The sequence below is a fragment of the Nicotiana attenuata genome, chromosome 7 (assembly GCF_001879085.1).
Source record: "Nicotiana attenuata strain UT chromosome 7, NIATTr2, whole genome shotgun sequence".
In the NCBI taxonomy this organism is placed as follows: Eukaryota; Viridiplantae; Streptophyta; class Magnoliopsida; order Solanales; family Solanaceae; genus Nicotiana; species Nicotiana attenuata.
The window spans coordinates 32,556,528-32,572,506 of NC_031995.1; the positions used below are offsets into that span (position 1 = coordinate 32,556,528).

Sequence of the window (15,979 nt, forward strand, 5' to 3'; positions counted from 1 at the left end):
CTGCACCAGAATTTTTGCCTAGATCACCTGGGAAAAACAAAAAGAAAAATGGGGATAACAAAAATGCAGAAGTAGTCAAACAAAATCTGAAGGCAGCAATCCCAACAGGTAGCTCCAATCCAGCAGGAATCAATAAACAAAGAGAGAGGGAAGAAATGAAAAGCAAGGAGAAAATTGCTTATGAACAATAAGTCAAGGAGTCTACTGCAGAGTGGGTACAAAGGGCCTTTACTGGAAATATGGTGACAGTTAATACTTCTGTACAGGATATTCCTTCTCATGATACTAGAGTGGAGGCAGAGCTAGCTAAGAACATTGATCAAGACAACATTGTGGATACAGATTTTGAAAAGTTTCAGAATAATGACAAAGTTAACTGGCAAGGAGGCAAGTTATGGTCTGACCAAGCAGAGGAAGATCCAGATGAGGGTGTGATGCCAGCTGTGATGCAAATTGAAGAAGAAAATGGTGGAGATGCAAATGATGAGGTGGATTAAAGTATTAATGGTAAAGCCAAGGGAGAAAGAATCAGTGGTGAGCAGAGTCTAATAAAAAATGTAACTGATGTCAATGAGGAGCAGGCTTATAATGATGAGCAGAATAACAAGGAAGGGAATTTGTTAAAAGGTGTGCCAAGTAAAGAGGTAGACAACAATGCCATTGATCCAGGGGGAACTGAGCAAACCAATATAGTTGAATCTGGTACTACATTAAAAGGAAAGAACTCCAATGCTGCAGCAAAAGCAACAGAAGAGATTATGCCTTTGTATTTAATGTAGCACCAGAATGAGGTAGGGGAGCAGGCAGTAGTTAACATGCAACAAAAAACCAATATGATAGTTACAGGAGGTGACAAAGATATAGAAGGTGCTGAGGGTGCAGGCAAAGATATGGATGAAGAATCAACAGTCCAGAATTTTCAAAAATTAGCCAAACAAGGAGATCTGTCTCCCAGATTGATAGAACAGGTCAAATCTGTAGCCAAGGGCAGGAAAAAACAAGTGAAAGACACCTCAAATGCTCCTGCAGGGTTCAAACAAGGAGAACATTGTCCCTCAATAAATCACACAATCAGTAATAGATGCCATTATATAGAATGTCAGGTCAGTGAATACTATGCAGGCCTTTGAAAGATTGATTACTATGCATAGGCAACATCATTTTGAGTTTATAGGAATTTTGGAACCAATGCAAGAGTCCAGTAAAATGGAAAGGTATAGGAGCATAATAGGTTTGGCTCAGGCTGTGGTTAATGTTTCAAACAAAATATGGGCATTCATTGATGAAGTCTTCGAGGTTACTATTCTGTACAACATGCTGCAACAGTTGACTTTGAAATTATTCCACACTGAAACTCATGTAGAGTTGATCCTTACCTTGGTGTATGCAAAATGTGATAGAATAGGAAGGATAGAACTGTGGGATTCATTGTATACTATGGCTACAGATATGACCTCTCATTGGCTTGTTGGGGGGGATTTTAATGTGATCTGGGATGAGGAAGAAAAATTTGGAGGATTGCCAGTATCTCTAATTGAGGTATATGATTTCAGACATTGTATTAATACTTGTAACCTGACAGACTTGGGATTCAAGGGTAGTATTTTTACCTGGTGGAATGGTAGATCAGAGGATGATTGCATATTCAATAGGTTGGATAGATGTTTGGGTAATATGGAGCTGCAACAAAGTTTCCCAGGATTGGAGATCACTCATTTATCAAAGATTGGATCTGACCATTGCCCAATGCTTCTGAAATGTGACATTGAAACTCCACCTATTAAGAAATCATTCAAATTTCTTAATTTCTGGACAAAAAATGACACCTTTAAAGATGTTGTGAAAGAGAACTGGAATGCAGATTTTAGTGCCAATCCATTTGTAATGTTTAATCATAAGCTTAAAAAGTTGAAGAAAGTGCTCTCTACTAGGAGCAGATCAACATTTGGAGATATTTTCCAAAAGATTGCAAGCCTTGAAGAAGTGGTCTTAGTGCATGAGAGACAATTTGAAGCATATCCTACTCAGCAGAATAGAGAGAGGCTGCAGAAAGTTCAAGCTAAAATGATTAGATTTTTGGCAATTGAAGAGGAATTTTGGAAGCAAAAGTCAGGCATAGCTTGGTTCAAGGATGGGGATAGAAATAATAAGTTCTTTCATGCACAAGTTAAAGGGAGGAGGAAAAGGTTACAGCTCAATAGAATCAAGGATAACATGGGCAATTGGATTGAAGAAGATGAGCACATTGCTGAGGAAGCTGTTAGATTTTACCAGTATCAACTCACTCAAACAGTAATTCCCAGTGATTTTCGTATTATTGATCATGTACCTTGACTAGTTGAGGAAGAACGAAATACAAAGCTGACAACAGTACCAACAAGNAGTTTGCATATTTCATCATTTTCAAGGAAAAAAAATCTGTTTTCTCTGAATTAGTTGTTAGTTTTATTCCTCGCCCGTGTCCAATTTGCCCGAACTACGCATACCTGATTCTCGTCTTTCGGGGCGTTATACGTAGGCAACCCACATAGGGTCCGGTCTTCCTAGTAAATCTTAGGTTCTTGGCTTTGCGGGGTCTTAGCCTAATTTTACACTTCTAGCTACCTTTTGGCTAAATAAGTCATTTTGCCCATATCTTGCATGTGTCTAATAGAGAATGTTATTGTCTCACATAATATTGGTTTAAGTTTTCTCATACAGGTGTGAATTTACTAACCGGAGTTTGAGCAGGACAGATACCCCAGGACCGTTGCATTCAGGAGTTGCTTAAGGAGATTTATTTTTATTTTAAGTTATTTTGAGTATGTTTTTTTTATGTCGTCTTTTACTTTCTATTTTTGTACAATAATGTCCTGTTTTTTGTTATTTTGTAAAGGCATGGTGTAACTCAAAAATCCAAAAAAAAAAAAAAAAAATGTTGCATTTCATATTTCCGTTATAAGTTTTCTTTAGAATACTAATTCTAGAAATGAAAAAAAATTGAGGTTGTTTCTCCTTTAGGTAATTAATATCTAGGACTTAAAATGAATTATTTTTATGTTTCCTTTAGTATATTAGGACCAAAATTCAAAAAAAAAAAAAGAGAATTTTCTTTTAGTACTTCTCTAAAAGCTTTCCTTAAGGTGTTAATTTCAAAACCCAAAAAGATTTTCTTTTGAGGTGTTTCTTTGGAAAATTAGTGGAAAAAAAATTCTTTTTATTTTCATTAGAACTTTAGGATATTGTACATAGAAAAAAAAAACTTTATTTTTTGTTTATCATTAGAATTCCTGCTTTAGGCAATCAAAATTAAAAAAAAAAAGAAGCATTTGGTATTATCTTTTTCATTGCTTGTTTCGAAATCTTGCGTCAGGACATCAAATGAAAATTCGAAATGCTTTTCTTTGGTTTATTGTTCGGACTTCATTTCAGAAAAAAGAATCAAAAAATATTTTCTTCTTGTAGGATTTTTCCTTAATAATTTCCCATAGAGTGTTTGTTTCAAAAAGAGAAAAAAAATATATGCTCGTTAAGCTTGAGTTTAGAATAGGTCATAGAACAGTAAGTCTAGAAGATCAAAAAAAAAAAAAAAAGAGGATTTGCTTCTTCATTTCTCTTTTCTCATCAGAGTAGTCATTAAGGCAAAAAAGAAGAAAAAAAAAAGAGGAAAAAAAAAGGAGAATGTTGGTTTGTTTACTTTATTCCCATTTTTCCAGAACTACGCAAAGATCTGATTCATGCGGGGTCATGATACGTAGGCAACCTACATAGGGTTCGATCGAATCATTTTTTTTTATTTATTAAAAGAAAAAAAGAAAAGGAAAAATGGAAAAAAAAAGAGAGAAAAAAGAAGAAGAAAAAGGGGTGAAATCATGGGATGTCAGAAATGAGAGGAAAGAAAAGAGTGATAATTAGAAGGGAAAAGAGGAAGGAAAATAAGCAAGCAAATGCTAGAAAAGCAGAGAAAAGAGAGATTGAAATGAACAAATTGGGATGATCCCAACTGACCTTTGTACCCTCGAAGTCATTTTAGAACCGATAACTGTGGGTAGGTGCATTGCACGTAAAGTGAGATTACCTTATGTTAAATGCCCTAACGCTAACGTGATGGTTTCATTTTGTCATGTAGTTCCAGCAAGGTGGTTGGTTTGTGATTTTAAAGTGGTAACTCTGCTTCACAACACAAGGACAAGAGGTAATGGCAAACAACAAGAGAACTGAGTTGGTTGACACCGGTGTTCGACAATAGTTGGTGGAACGGGATAATGGGTTGGTTGAAGAGGTGCGGATGCTGAGACAACACATGACAGACATGTATCAATCTTGGATGACTGGAAAGGCACCACCCCCGCCACCACCAATTTTCCCGGACACTACCCTTACCCAAACTCCCAACATAATACTAGATGATCCTCCATATTCTCCGGATACACCCGCTTATAACACTCGCCCAAACTACCCTAGTAGCTCCATCGCTCATCCTGCAGTCACTTCTCCCCAATATTGCCCTCCTGTCATATCCATTACCCTAGACAATGAATACCCACCCAAAGCGCGTAATGCCCGATTTCACCCTCCAGAGGTTGCCCACAGGGTCTTTGATCCATACAAGAAGAGCTCCCGGGATGAGCAGATTCATGGTAGAAATGAAAGGGTTACGGGAAGAGCAGGGCGAGATGAGGTACCCAGGAAGTGGACAAGCACAGAACAGCCCTTAAGGGACAAGCGAAGAGTGGGAGGTCAGGGTAGCATGACTTGCAAGAGACTGATTGTGCCACATGACACCCGCCTGCCCGCAGGATTCAAAGTACCAAACTTCAACTTGTATGATGGGCGTGGAGATCCGGTAGCCCACCTGAGGGTCTATTGCAACGAAATGAGGATTGTTGGAGAGAAAGATGACGTGATGATGGCATATTTCAGTGAAATCCTAACTGGGGCAGCTTTGGACTGGCATGGTCGTCAAAATGTCGATGAGTGGCTTACATTTGGTGACATGGCTCAAGATTTTGTCCGATACTTTAAATGCAAATCAAGTGTTTCCCCAGACCGCACCTCGCTATATAAGATGGAAAAGAGGCCGGAGGAAAGCTTTAATGAGTTTGGGCTCAGATGGAGGGAGCAAGCTGCTCGAGTCAGTCCCCCGATCAGCGAAGAAGAAATGGTTAAGCTTTTTCTACAGGCCCAGGGACCCACCTACTACAGTCATTTGATCCCGGCCCTGGGTAAGCCTTTCAATGATGTGTTAAAAATGGGGGAGCTAGTGGAAGAAGGAATCAAGTCAGGCAAAATCGTGAGTTGTTCGGAAGCCATTCAGAATGTACCAGTAAGCTTGGTTGGAAGATAGAGGAACAGAAAAGACGATCCGATAGGTTTTCCTGATCAATACTTCCAGCCTCGACATCATCCCCGTGGTTATCCTTGTGCATTAGATGGCCCTCCCCGACACTACCTCTCTCCACAGAAATCCCAAAATCGCACATCACAGTACCCAGCTCCTCAAAATGCCCATCTACCCCCGCAAGCTTACCAAAAACACCCCGGATTAGGTTTTCAGCCCAATCCAGCGTTTAAGAATGAGAGGTTACAGAAGAAGAAGACCTTCACTCCATTGGGAGAATCATATGCTAGTCTGTTCCAGAGGCTAAGGACATTGGACATGTTGAAGCCGATTCAGATAAAAATGTCGAACCCTCTCCCAAAGAAGTTTGATCCTTCTCAAAAGTGCGCATATTGCTCAGGTGCCCTGGGGCACGACATAGAGAAATGTTGGAATCTGAAGAATGCAATTCAAAAGCTTATTGATGCAGGCGACATCGTCGTGTAAAATCCAGATGCAACAAACACTGGCCAAGATCCATCTCCTGTGCACAATGAGACGCATATGGTGGGTATGATTGATTGTGAGAATGAGCCGGCAGAAGAAACCCAGAAGCAGTTTGCTCAAAACAACGTGATGAAGTCTTGTGAAAATTCCAGCAATCTTGGTGTGAAATTCAGTGGCTAAGACGCCGTACTTGGTAATTGGGAAGACGCTCCATCTCTGGGAGTTTGGGTGGTTTATTTTGTTGTCATTTCTATTGTCCGGGTTATTTCAGGGTTGTAATCCTGATATTGTCTTGTGACTCAAACCCTTCTATCCTTTCACTTTGTCTTGTTCGTCTCGTCGTAGTAGCTTGTGTAGTGTTGTTTAGGTTTGTTAAAGGGTTGTAACTCTAGTCTAGTTTGCTTGTTTCGTTGTTTAAACCCTTTCACCGTCAATCTAATGCAATTCTCTGTTTCCCGCCATTTCTAGTCATTTTATCTGGTTCCTTTCTCCTTTTGCAATTCTTTTCATGCTGGTTCTGGTGACATGACATGCACGCATAATTCTCAGCCTGGTTTTAAAAGTCAGAAGCAATAAAACAATGTTAAAGATGTAAGGACAGTCGAGGGATTTTGAAATCTCTTCGAGCCCAAATTGTGTGAAACTGGGTCAGACAGAACATAAAGAAATACTGTTGAAATGCATCATGCCACATCGGTTTGAGACCAAAGGCAAGTTTGCCCCCAAGTCTACAGGGGCCGCTCGTGGTACCGAGACTGTTGTCCAAATGGTGCTGGGTAATTGACAAATGCAGAAGGCAAATGTGTGGATATGGTTAGTAATTCTGGTGCAATCAAAAAATGTTACCTATGTTTTCCTCAGTTTGTTTAAATGCGTAGTTTGTACTTGGCATGTTTTGGAGATTGAAATGACGAAGGCATTTTGTTCTGCTATCCACACACTTTATCCTTTGTTACCCCTTTGAGCCTCGGTTATTTTCTTGCATACCCCTCTTTCGGAATCAATAATAAAACTCATAAGCCCGAGCGGGGAAAGAAATGGAGAAACAAGAGAAAAACAGTGAAAAAGGAAAAAGAAAAGAAAAGAAAAGAAAAGAAAAAAAAGAAGAGAAAGGAAGAGAAAAGGAAAAAGAAAAAAAAAGAAAAAGAATAGAGAATAAAAGCATAAAAAAAAGAGAGGAAAGCAAAAGAAAAGAAAAGAAAAGAAAAGGAAAGAAAAGAAATGAAAAGAAAGAAAAGGAAAGTGGAAGAAAAGGAAAGATCGCAACAACGAACGTAGTTTTATGACCTGAACTACGTTTGACTTGATCCCGAAAGGGTGCGTAGGCAGCCTCTCTCTAAGGTTCAGTCACACCGAAATAAAAGTCCAAAGTCCCCAAGGAAGAAACTGGGGCAGAAGTTGTGGTCGTTGCAAGAGATTCGATTCCGGAAGCTGTAATTTTGAACCCATGTTAAATTGTTTTGAGCCTTTAATACCGTTTCTTTCTAACCCTATCCAAAATCCCGCATTACGGTCCAAAGGAAGACCTTCTAATCAATCTTCGAGAGATGCCAAGTCAAGCGAACAGAGGTTTATCATATCAGGGGCAACACTCCGGTCCAAACAAAGGAAATTGAAAAATGAGAGAGCCCTATCAATGAAAAACCCTCACGGGTACCGCAAGGCGACGAAAGCTGAGAGAAATAAAAATGAGAGAGTCTTATTGGTGAAAACCTTCACGGGCACCATAAGGCGATGGTGAGTTGAGAAAAAGACCGAAAATGAGAGAGGCTTGATGGTGAAAACCCACGGGCACCACAAGTCGAAAAAGGATTGTGATTCAGATCGGGCAAGCAGAGCATTGAAGCCCAGTTTCACGGCGAAAAGGTACAACAAGAGCTGAACATCAGATTTGCTAAACAGAATAGGCTGCAGGTGCATGTCAAGGTCATCAGAGTCGGTGTCCACATCCGATAGGTTTCTACTTTGTAGTTTTCTTGTTAGGAATCATCTCTTCCCATTGTCGTCTACTCTGTTCTTTTGTTTTGTTTACTTCCTCTTCTTGAGTACGTCTGGTCAGAACAAGTAAGAAATGACTTCAACATTTGCCACCAGCTTTCCAATTGCATAAAACGGGGTCTGGCTAACACATCAAATGTCATAAGCGCATTGAGCTAATAACAGTCGACATGCCTTGGGATTCGTGTAAAATACAAGGATTTGGTATATATCAATTCATGAACAATGAAACAAGATGGAGGGTGCTTGGTGAACAGATCAAAGATATTTTCTGTGAAAAGATTGGTGAACCAGTGACAAGCGAGGTATTCCAAGTAGAGATCAAAGTTATTGTTGGAGTATGCCAAGTGAAGAAGCAATAGATCTCGAGGCCAAGGCCATTGATTCAAATCAGGAACGAACAACATGCGTGCTCAGTTGGTAACAATTAATATGCTTGGGAGTCCAGGTGAAACACAAAAGTTCGGTAAATGTCAGTACGAGAGGTGCAATAGATAAAGGGTAGTGGGCCTGAACGAGAAGAGGTGTTTTCCGGGTCAAGGCTTACAAAGGAAGTGGTTAGACAAGGAATGAGTAAGGTCGTCGAATGGAAACCAAAATGAGGGAGCAACATACCTCAAGGCCGAAGCCAGTGGTTAAGTCAAGAAAGAACAGCGTATACACAGAGTGGGGGTAATGGACGTGCTTTGGGATTCATGCGAGACACAAAGGTTGGGTAGATGCCAGTTCATGAGCAATGTAACAGATAGAGGGTGTTGGGTCTGAATGGAGAAGAGGTATTTTCAATGGTAAAGATCACAGAGGAAAGTGGTTAGTCACCAAACAAGCAAGGTCATCAAATGGAATCAGCGATCACGGGAAGCAAAGGCGCAATCACCCTCAAAGTTCAAGGCCACAAACCAACCACCACATTTTTAAACTGACAAGATTTTTCTTTGATTGAAACAGGGGCAGAAAGTTTTTGTTAGTTTCGGAGAAACCCTCCTTAGGGAAAAAGCAAGGACCAAAACAGGTATGATTGGAAACTCTCAGGACCCTCCTGGAAAATGGGACTTAGTTTAAATTTCCAAAACAATCATGAGTAGCATAATTTAGCATAAATAAGAGTATAAGTTGGTTTCAAAGCTTGCATGTGTAGAATAAGATTCAATTAGGAGTTTTCAGGACCCTCCTGAATAATGGGACCTAGCTTTAAGATTGCTGTTAGATAACAAATGTAGCAGGAATAACACATGCAAAACATGTAACTTAGGGTTAAAATTGTCATTTAACTAGGAGTTGTCAGGACCCTCATGGATAATGGGGAGTAGTTTAAGACCTTTTAGATAACAAATGTAGTGGGAGTAATACCTTTAGAAGATATAACTTAGGTTCATAATTATTAGAAATTGTCAGGACGTCCCTGGATAATAGGACTTAGCTTTCAAATTCTTATAATAGTTGGTAGAATAATTCAGTTTAACACTTATTCGTGTACCCAGCTACCAAGCTGGGGCAGAAAGTTTTCTTTGTTTTTTTTTTATTTTGTTGTAGTCAGGAGCCCACCTGGAGAACAAGGGAATACTTTTCAAGCTTCAGCAATCAGGAGCCCACCTGGAGAACAAGGGAAGTGCAATTCAATTTTAGCTTTTAATTTTTTATATTTGATAACATACTGTACCCAGCCACCAAACTGGGGCAGAAAATTTTCTTTATTTGTTTTGCAGCAGTCAGGAGCCCACCTGGAGAACAAGGGAATACTTTTCAAGTTCAGCAATCAGGAGCCCACCTGGAGAACAAGGGAAGTGCAATTCAATTTTAGCTTTTAATTTTTTATATTTGATAACATACTGTACCCAGCCACCAAACTGGGGCAGAAAATTTTCTTTATTTGTTTATTTTGTTGCAGTCAGGAGCCCGCCTGGAGAACAAGGGAATGCTTTTCAAGTTCAGCAATCAGGAGCCCACCTGGAGAACAAGGGAATACTTTTCAAATTTCAGCAGTCAGGAGCCCCCCTGGAGAACAGAGGCATACATTTCAAGTTTCAACAGTCAGGAGCCCGCCTGGAGAACAGAGGTATTACAATCCAAGTTTTAGTTTTCAAATTTTATTAATATCTGGTAATATGATGCCCAGTCACCAAACTGGGGCAAGAGATTTTCTTTGTTTTTGTCTATTTTGTTGAAGTCAGGAGCCCGCCTGGAGAACAGAGGCACACATTTCATGTTTCAGCAGTCAGGAGCCCGCCTGGAGAACAGAGGCACACATTTCAAGTTTCAGCAGTCAGGAGTCTGCCTGAAGAACAGAGGCATACATTTCAAGTTCAGCAATCAGGAGCCCGCCTGAAGAACAGAGGAATACCGTTCAATACAGCAATCAGGAACCCGCCTGGAGAGCGGGGAATACATTCGAGTTCAGCGGTCAAACATCAACCGGAGAAAGGAAGACAACTCAAGTTTCAAAGGAAGGCAGTTTCGAAGGAAGACAATTCAAGTTTCAAGGGAAAATGGTTCAAGATGCAAGGGAAAACAGTGTCAAGTAACAAGAGAAGACGATTCAGGTTCAGCAATCAGGCGCCCACTTGAAAAAAAAAAGAAAAAAAGGGGAATTCAATTTAGCAACAAAAGAAGCTCGCGTCAAGAATGCAAGTCAGCAGTCCGAGATGATCAACAGAAGTTAGTCACAATCCAGAATAAAAGGAAAAACAAAAAGAAAGGCAAGAAGTGAATCCAAATGCAGAAGTTAATGAAAGATGTGAGCTGCTACTCAAGACAAGGCTGAGGTCACAAGATCTCCATGCCCGTCTTGGTTTGAAAAGCTGAAGAAGATTGAACCAACACCTGCGGCTAATAAGCATCAAGATTCAGATCAGGGTCCGCATGAAGCACCAACCAAGACTCAAGATCAAGCTTCAGAAGACTCGTAGATAGGAATCTTGTAACTCGTAGCTGATAGGCTTAGTTAGTCTTTTTCATTTTTGATTTTGATGTACTAACGGGATCGCGGACCGGAACCTCGACGGAACGGCACCTCGATCGGCTCTCAACCTCGGTACTCCATCACCTCATTCACTTCTGAACTACACGTGGCCTGATTCCTTTATAGCCAAGGATATGTAGGCAGCTCAGATACCAGGGCTCGGTCACACTCTCTTTTCTTTTAGCTTTTGGTCTCTTTAAATAAGGGTCGGGTCAAAAAACCTGTCTAGTCGTTCTTTGTTTGGAAATGCTTCGTATTTCCAGCCAAAGAAGGGCAGCTGTAGACATGCGATTTTTGACCCTCCCCAATATTTTTTATATTTTAGCATGTAAATATTTAATTTAGGCCTAATATCGCCATTTCAACTAATTTTTACTATTTTGCTTTATTTTATTACAGGAAAATGAAAAATTAAAAAAAATAGGTTTATTAATATTTTATAGTCATTTTTAATCTTAAAAAAATACAAAAATAGTACCCTATCTTTATTTTATAATCTTGAAAAAAAAATAGTTTTATGTTTATAGTTTAGTTCAGTTAATTAAAATTAGTTTTATATTTTTATATTATAATTGTACATAATTTTAGAAGAAAGAATTAGTTTTAGGTTGGTTTATCCCGTTTTTATAAATCTTATAGTCATTTTTTTTTAGTCTTTGGCCCAAAATCCCTAGCCCATAGTTCCTAGGCCCATACCCTTAACCTAATCCCTACCCTATATATAGTACCTACAACTAAATAACACGGACCCTAAAAAATTCCAATCAGCCGCAGAGAAAAAATATAGACCCCCTCTCCCGTTTCTGGTCGTCTTCTTCATAGGATCGAAGAACAAATCTGCCATTTTTGAACAAAAATGAAGAAGGCCCAAAAGCCTTCAGTTGCTGGAACGTAAAAGAGATTCGCTCGCACCCCCTCCTCGCCGGAAAACGAGCTGAAACGTCCACCAAAATCAACCTAGACAGCCTGCTTCTGCCCGTTCTAACGCAGTCGACGTCCTGTCCGTTTTCGAGTTTTCGACGAGTTTCGATATTCCGTCTGAGGGCTGGTTCATGGTCTTGTCCATTTCTGTTTGTTCAAGTTATCAAAAATCAAGTTTTTTGGATGAGGAAAGGTTGAATTTTAAAGAGGTCATGTTCTAACTTTACCTATTTTTTTTACTTTCCAGATCTTGTGCCATGGCTTTTTGAATTACTTTGTTTGACTTCATTTGTTTCCGTCTGACTTGTTTACTTGCGAGACTTGCTTTCTATTTAGTTGATTGTAAATAACTAGCTATTATGCTTTCTATTACTTCTTGGAATTAAAGGGATACGGATATGGTTTCATTTTAGAAAAATAAGCATATTCGATGAGTATGCTCAGTTGTGGTTACCATTTGTTCAATATTTAGGAAAAGTTATAATTATACTTTAATTTAATGGCTACTGCCATTTTATTTCTTATTAGGAAATTTAGTACGATATTTCCATGAAATATTAATATTTTTATATATATTTGAATGCACAGATGCCTGCTGACTATTGTTATTGGATTGGATCTAGGGCTTAAATTCATCAAAATACTATAAACATTAACCGTCAATCACAACCTTTTCTCTTTCCTTTCATGTTTGTAGCTTTCTTTTTCCTCCATCTATTATTCGTTGGTTAACATGTTGCTAATAAGCATCGCGCAAATGACAAAAATACGATTGTAGTTGCGTATACGTTCGCGTAACATGACCATAATCCTAAAATTAATTTGGAGTATGCGTTCGCGTAACTTCGATCAAACTTTTCTTAATAATAAAATGGGTTGCAAGCTTTTAATTATTTTTAGTTTACATAGTTCGTTAAATCACATATGGCCTTCGCATTAATTTCATGACTTAGATACAAATGATTAATATTTCATAGAATGTCCTTTAGGGCTGTTTAAAATACTACGTGTGGTTGCGTATACGTCCGCGTAACACAACTATACTTCTAAAAACAAAACCGGAGTATGCGTTCGCGCAACTTCGGCCCAAACTTTTCTTAATAATAATTAAGCGTTATTAATTGTTGACACGTTCGCGTGACATGATTTCTGACACACCAAACGGGCGGGTATACGTACGCGTAACCCGTTTCAAGATAATTTTTCTAATTAAAATCGGTGAAGGAAGTAAAAGCACATAGGTTCTCAAATCAGTAATTAAATAATTTAATAAGCCAAGTAGGATCAAAGCGACCGTGCTCGAACCACGGAACTCGGGAGTGCCTAACACCTTCTCCCGGGTTAACAGAATTCCTTACTCGGATTTCTGGTTCGCGGACTATAATAACAGAGTCATTCTTTTCCTCGATTCGGGATTAAAATCGGTGACTTGGGACACCATAAATCTCCCAAGTGGCGACTCTGATTTTTATAAAATGAATCCCGTTTCGATTGTCACTTCAAGTTGGAAATAACTCCCTTTTATTATACCTTTCCCGGGGGTGTAAGGAAAAAGGAGGTGTGACAACTCTGGCGACTCTGCTGGGGATAAAAACCCAGAACTTTTGTTCAGGGTTCAAGAATTCGAGCTTGTTTTATGATTTTTACTCGGCTTATTTATTATTGATATTATTGCATTATGTGAACCTTTGTGCTAAATGCTATCTGTTTACCGCTTTAATATTGTTGCATTGTATATAATTGTCTTCTTACGCCACCCCTTTAGTTTTTTTTTATAAAATTGGTGCATACGTTCGCGTAGCCCGCTTTTTCTAGAAAATATATCAAATAGAGCGAGGTTGGGCAAGCGACAAGGCCGGACAGACTTCAGTGCTCCCGGTACGTCGCCCCCTCCTCGGCCCCAGTTGTCCGCTCGGGTACCCCAAGTCTAGACCAAAACCCCAGGTTTTTCTAAACCTAGAAGAACACAGCCTCATGCCGGATCCCTAGTAGGAACGCTTGTTTGCATCATGTGCACTTGACTTAGGGGACTCAACACAGGGATTGGGTCCGTCTAGGACAGCTATACCCAAAAGAAAAGACCATCTTGATGCATCCTACGTGCTACATGTTGCGTTTATTCAAGGGTAAAAGGGTCATTTGGCGGACCAATGATAGCTGAGGGCAAATGAAAAATGAAAAAAAAAACAAAAACAATGAAAAAAAAAGAAAGAAAAAAAAGAGAGAAAAAGAAAAAGAGAAAAAAAGAGAGGGTGAGGTGTGAAAATAAAGCAAGTAGGGCCCAGTTTTGTTTTGTTACATTTTTTTTATTAAGAAAAAGACCAAAAAAGAAAAAAACATGAAAAATCCAAAAGATTTTGCATTTTTATCATTTTACAAAAAATCAAAATAAAAAAAAAAGAAGGAAAAAGAAAATCCAAAAAGAGTTTGCATGTTTCATCATTTTCAAGGAAAAAAAAATCTGTTTTCTCTGAATTAGTTGTTAGTTTCATTCCTCGCCCGTGTCCAATTTGCCCGAACTACGCATACCCGATTCTCGTCTTTCGGGGCGTGATACGTAGGCAACCCACATAGGGTCCGGTCTTCCTAGTAAATCTTAGGTTCTTGGCTTTGCGGGGTCTTAGCCAAATTTTACACTTCTAGCCACCTTTTGGCTAAATAGGTCATTTTGCAAAAATAATCGCAACCATGTCTTGCATGTGTCTAATAGAGAATGTTATTGTCTCACATAATATTGGTTTAAGTTTTCTCATACAGGTGTGAATTTACTAACCGGAGTTTGAACAGGACAGATACTCCAGGACCGCTGCATTCAGGAGTTGCTTAAGGAGATTTATTTTTATTTTAAGTTATTTTGAGTATGTTTTTTTTATGTCGTCTTTTACTTTCTAGTTTTGTACAATAATGTCAAGTTTTTTGTTATTTTGTAAAGGCATGGTGTAACTCAAAAATCCAAAAAAAAAAAAAAACAATGTTGCATTTTATATTTCTGTTATAAGTTTTCTTTAGAATACTAATTCTAGAAATGAAAAAAAATTGAGGTTGTTTCTCCTTTAGGTAATTAATATCTAGGACTTAAAATGAATTATTTTTATGTTTCCTTTAGTATATTAGGACCAAAATTCAAAAAAAAAAAAAGAGAATTTTCTTTTAGTACTTCTCTAAAAGCTTTCCTTAAGGTGTTAATTTCAAAACCCAAAAAGATTTTCTTTTGAGGTGTTTCTTTGGAAAATTAGTGGAAAAAAAATTCTTTTTATTTTCATTAGAACTTTAGGATATTGTACATAGAAAAAAAAACTTTATTTTTAGTTTATCATTAGAATTCCTGCTTTAGGCAATCAAATTTTTTTTAAAAAAAAAGAANAGTAATTAAATAATTTAATAAGCCAAGTAGGATCAAAGCGACCGTGCTCGAACCACGGAACTCGGGAGTGCCTAACACCTTCTCCCGGGTTAACAGAATTCCTTACTCGGATTTCTGGTTCGCGGACTATAATAACAGAGTCATTCTTTTCCTCGATTCGGGATTAAAACCGGTGACTTGGGACACCATAAATCTCCCAAGTGGCGACTCTGATTTTTATAAAATGAATCCCGTTTCGATTGTCACTTCAAGTTGGAAATAACTCCATTTTATTATACCTTTCCCGGGGGTGTAAGAAAAAAGGAGGTGTGACAGGGGGTACAAGCAGGCATTGGGCTTCTTGGACAAATCTCTGTATGCCATATGAAGAGGGAGGAATTGGTTTCAGATCTTTGTATGATGTTTCTAAGGCATTGTTCTGCAAATTATGGTGGAATTTCAGAACAAAACCTAGCCTTTGGAGTTCCTTTGTGAGTCAGAAATACTGCAAGAAGCATAATGTAGCAGTAGTTCCATGGGGAGAGGCTCACATATGTGGAGGAAAATGCTAGAATATAGGGACATCATTGAACACCAAATCTTATGGAAACCAAGAATGGGCTCTGCATTGTTTTTGTTTGACAATTGGACTGGTTTGGGAGCCTTATACTTCCTAGTTCCTCAGAACTTTGGAGTGGATAAGAGCATTCAGAATGTATTTGAGGTTGTACAGAATGGAGCTTGGGATATTGATAAATTACTGGAGGTGCTTCCTGAAGACTTAGCAATGCACATTGTTGAGAAAATCAGTCCTCCAGTACAGGCAAATACACTAGACTCCCCATATTGGATGCTTGAACGAAGAGGGAACTTCACTGTCAAATCTGCCTGGGAGTACCTAAGGGGGAGAGTTGATCCTAAGGAGGCCTACAAGAAGATATGGGTAAAGGGG

The 15,979-nt window shown here is 38.8% G+C and overlaps 1 protein-coding gene across 1 annotated transcript; it reads left to right on the forward strand.

Annotated features, from left to right (window-relative positions):
* Window positions 1,207-2,334, forward strand: LOC109229940. The gene has a single exon (XM_019395481.1). It carries the CDS (start codon window positions 1,207-1,209, stop codon window positions 2,332-2,334), a length of 1,128 nt encoding a protein of 375 aa, XP_019251026.1.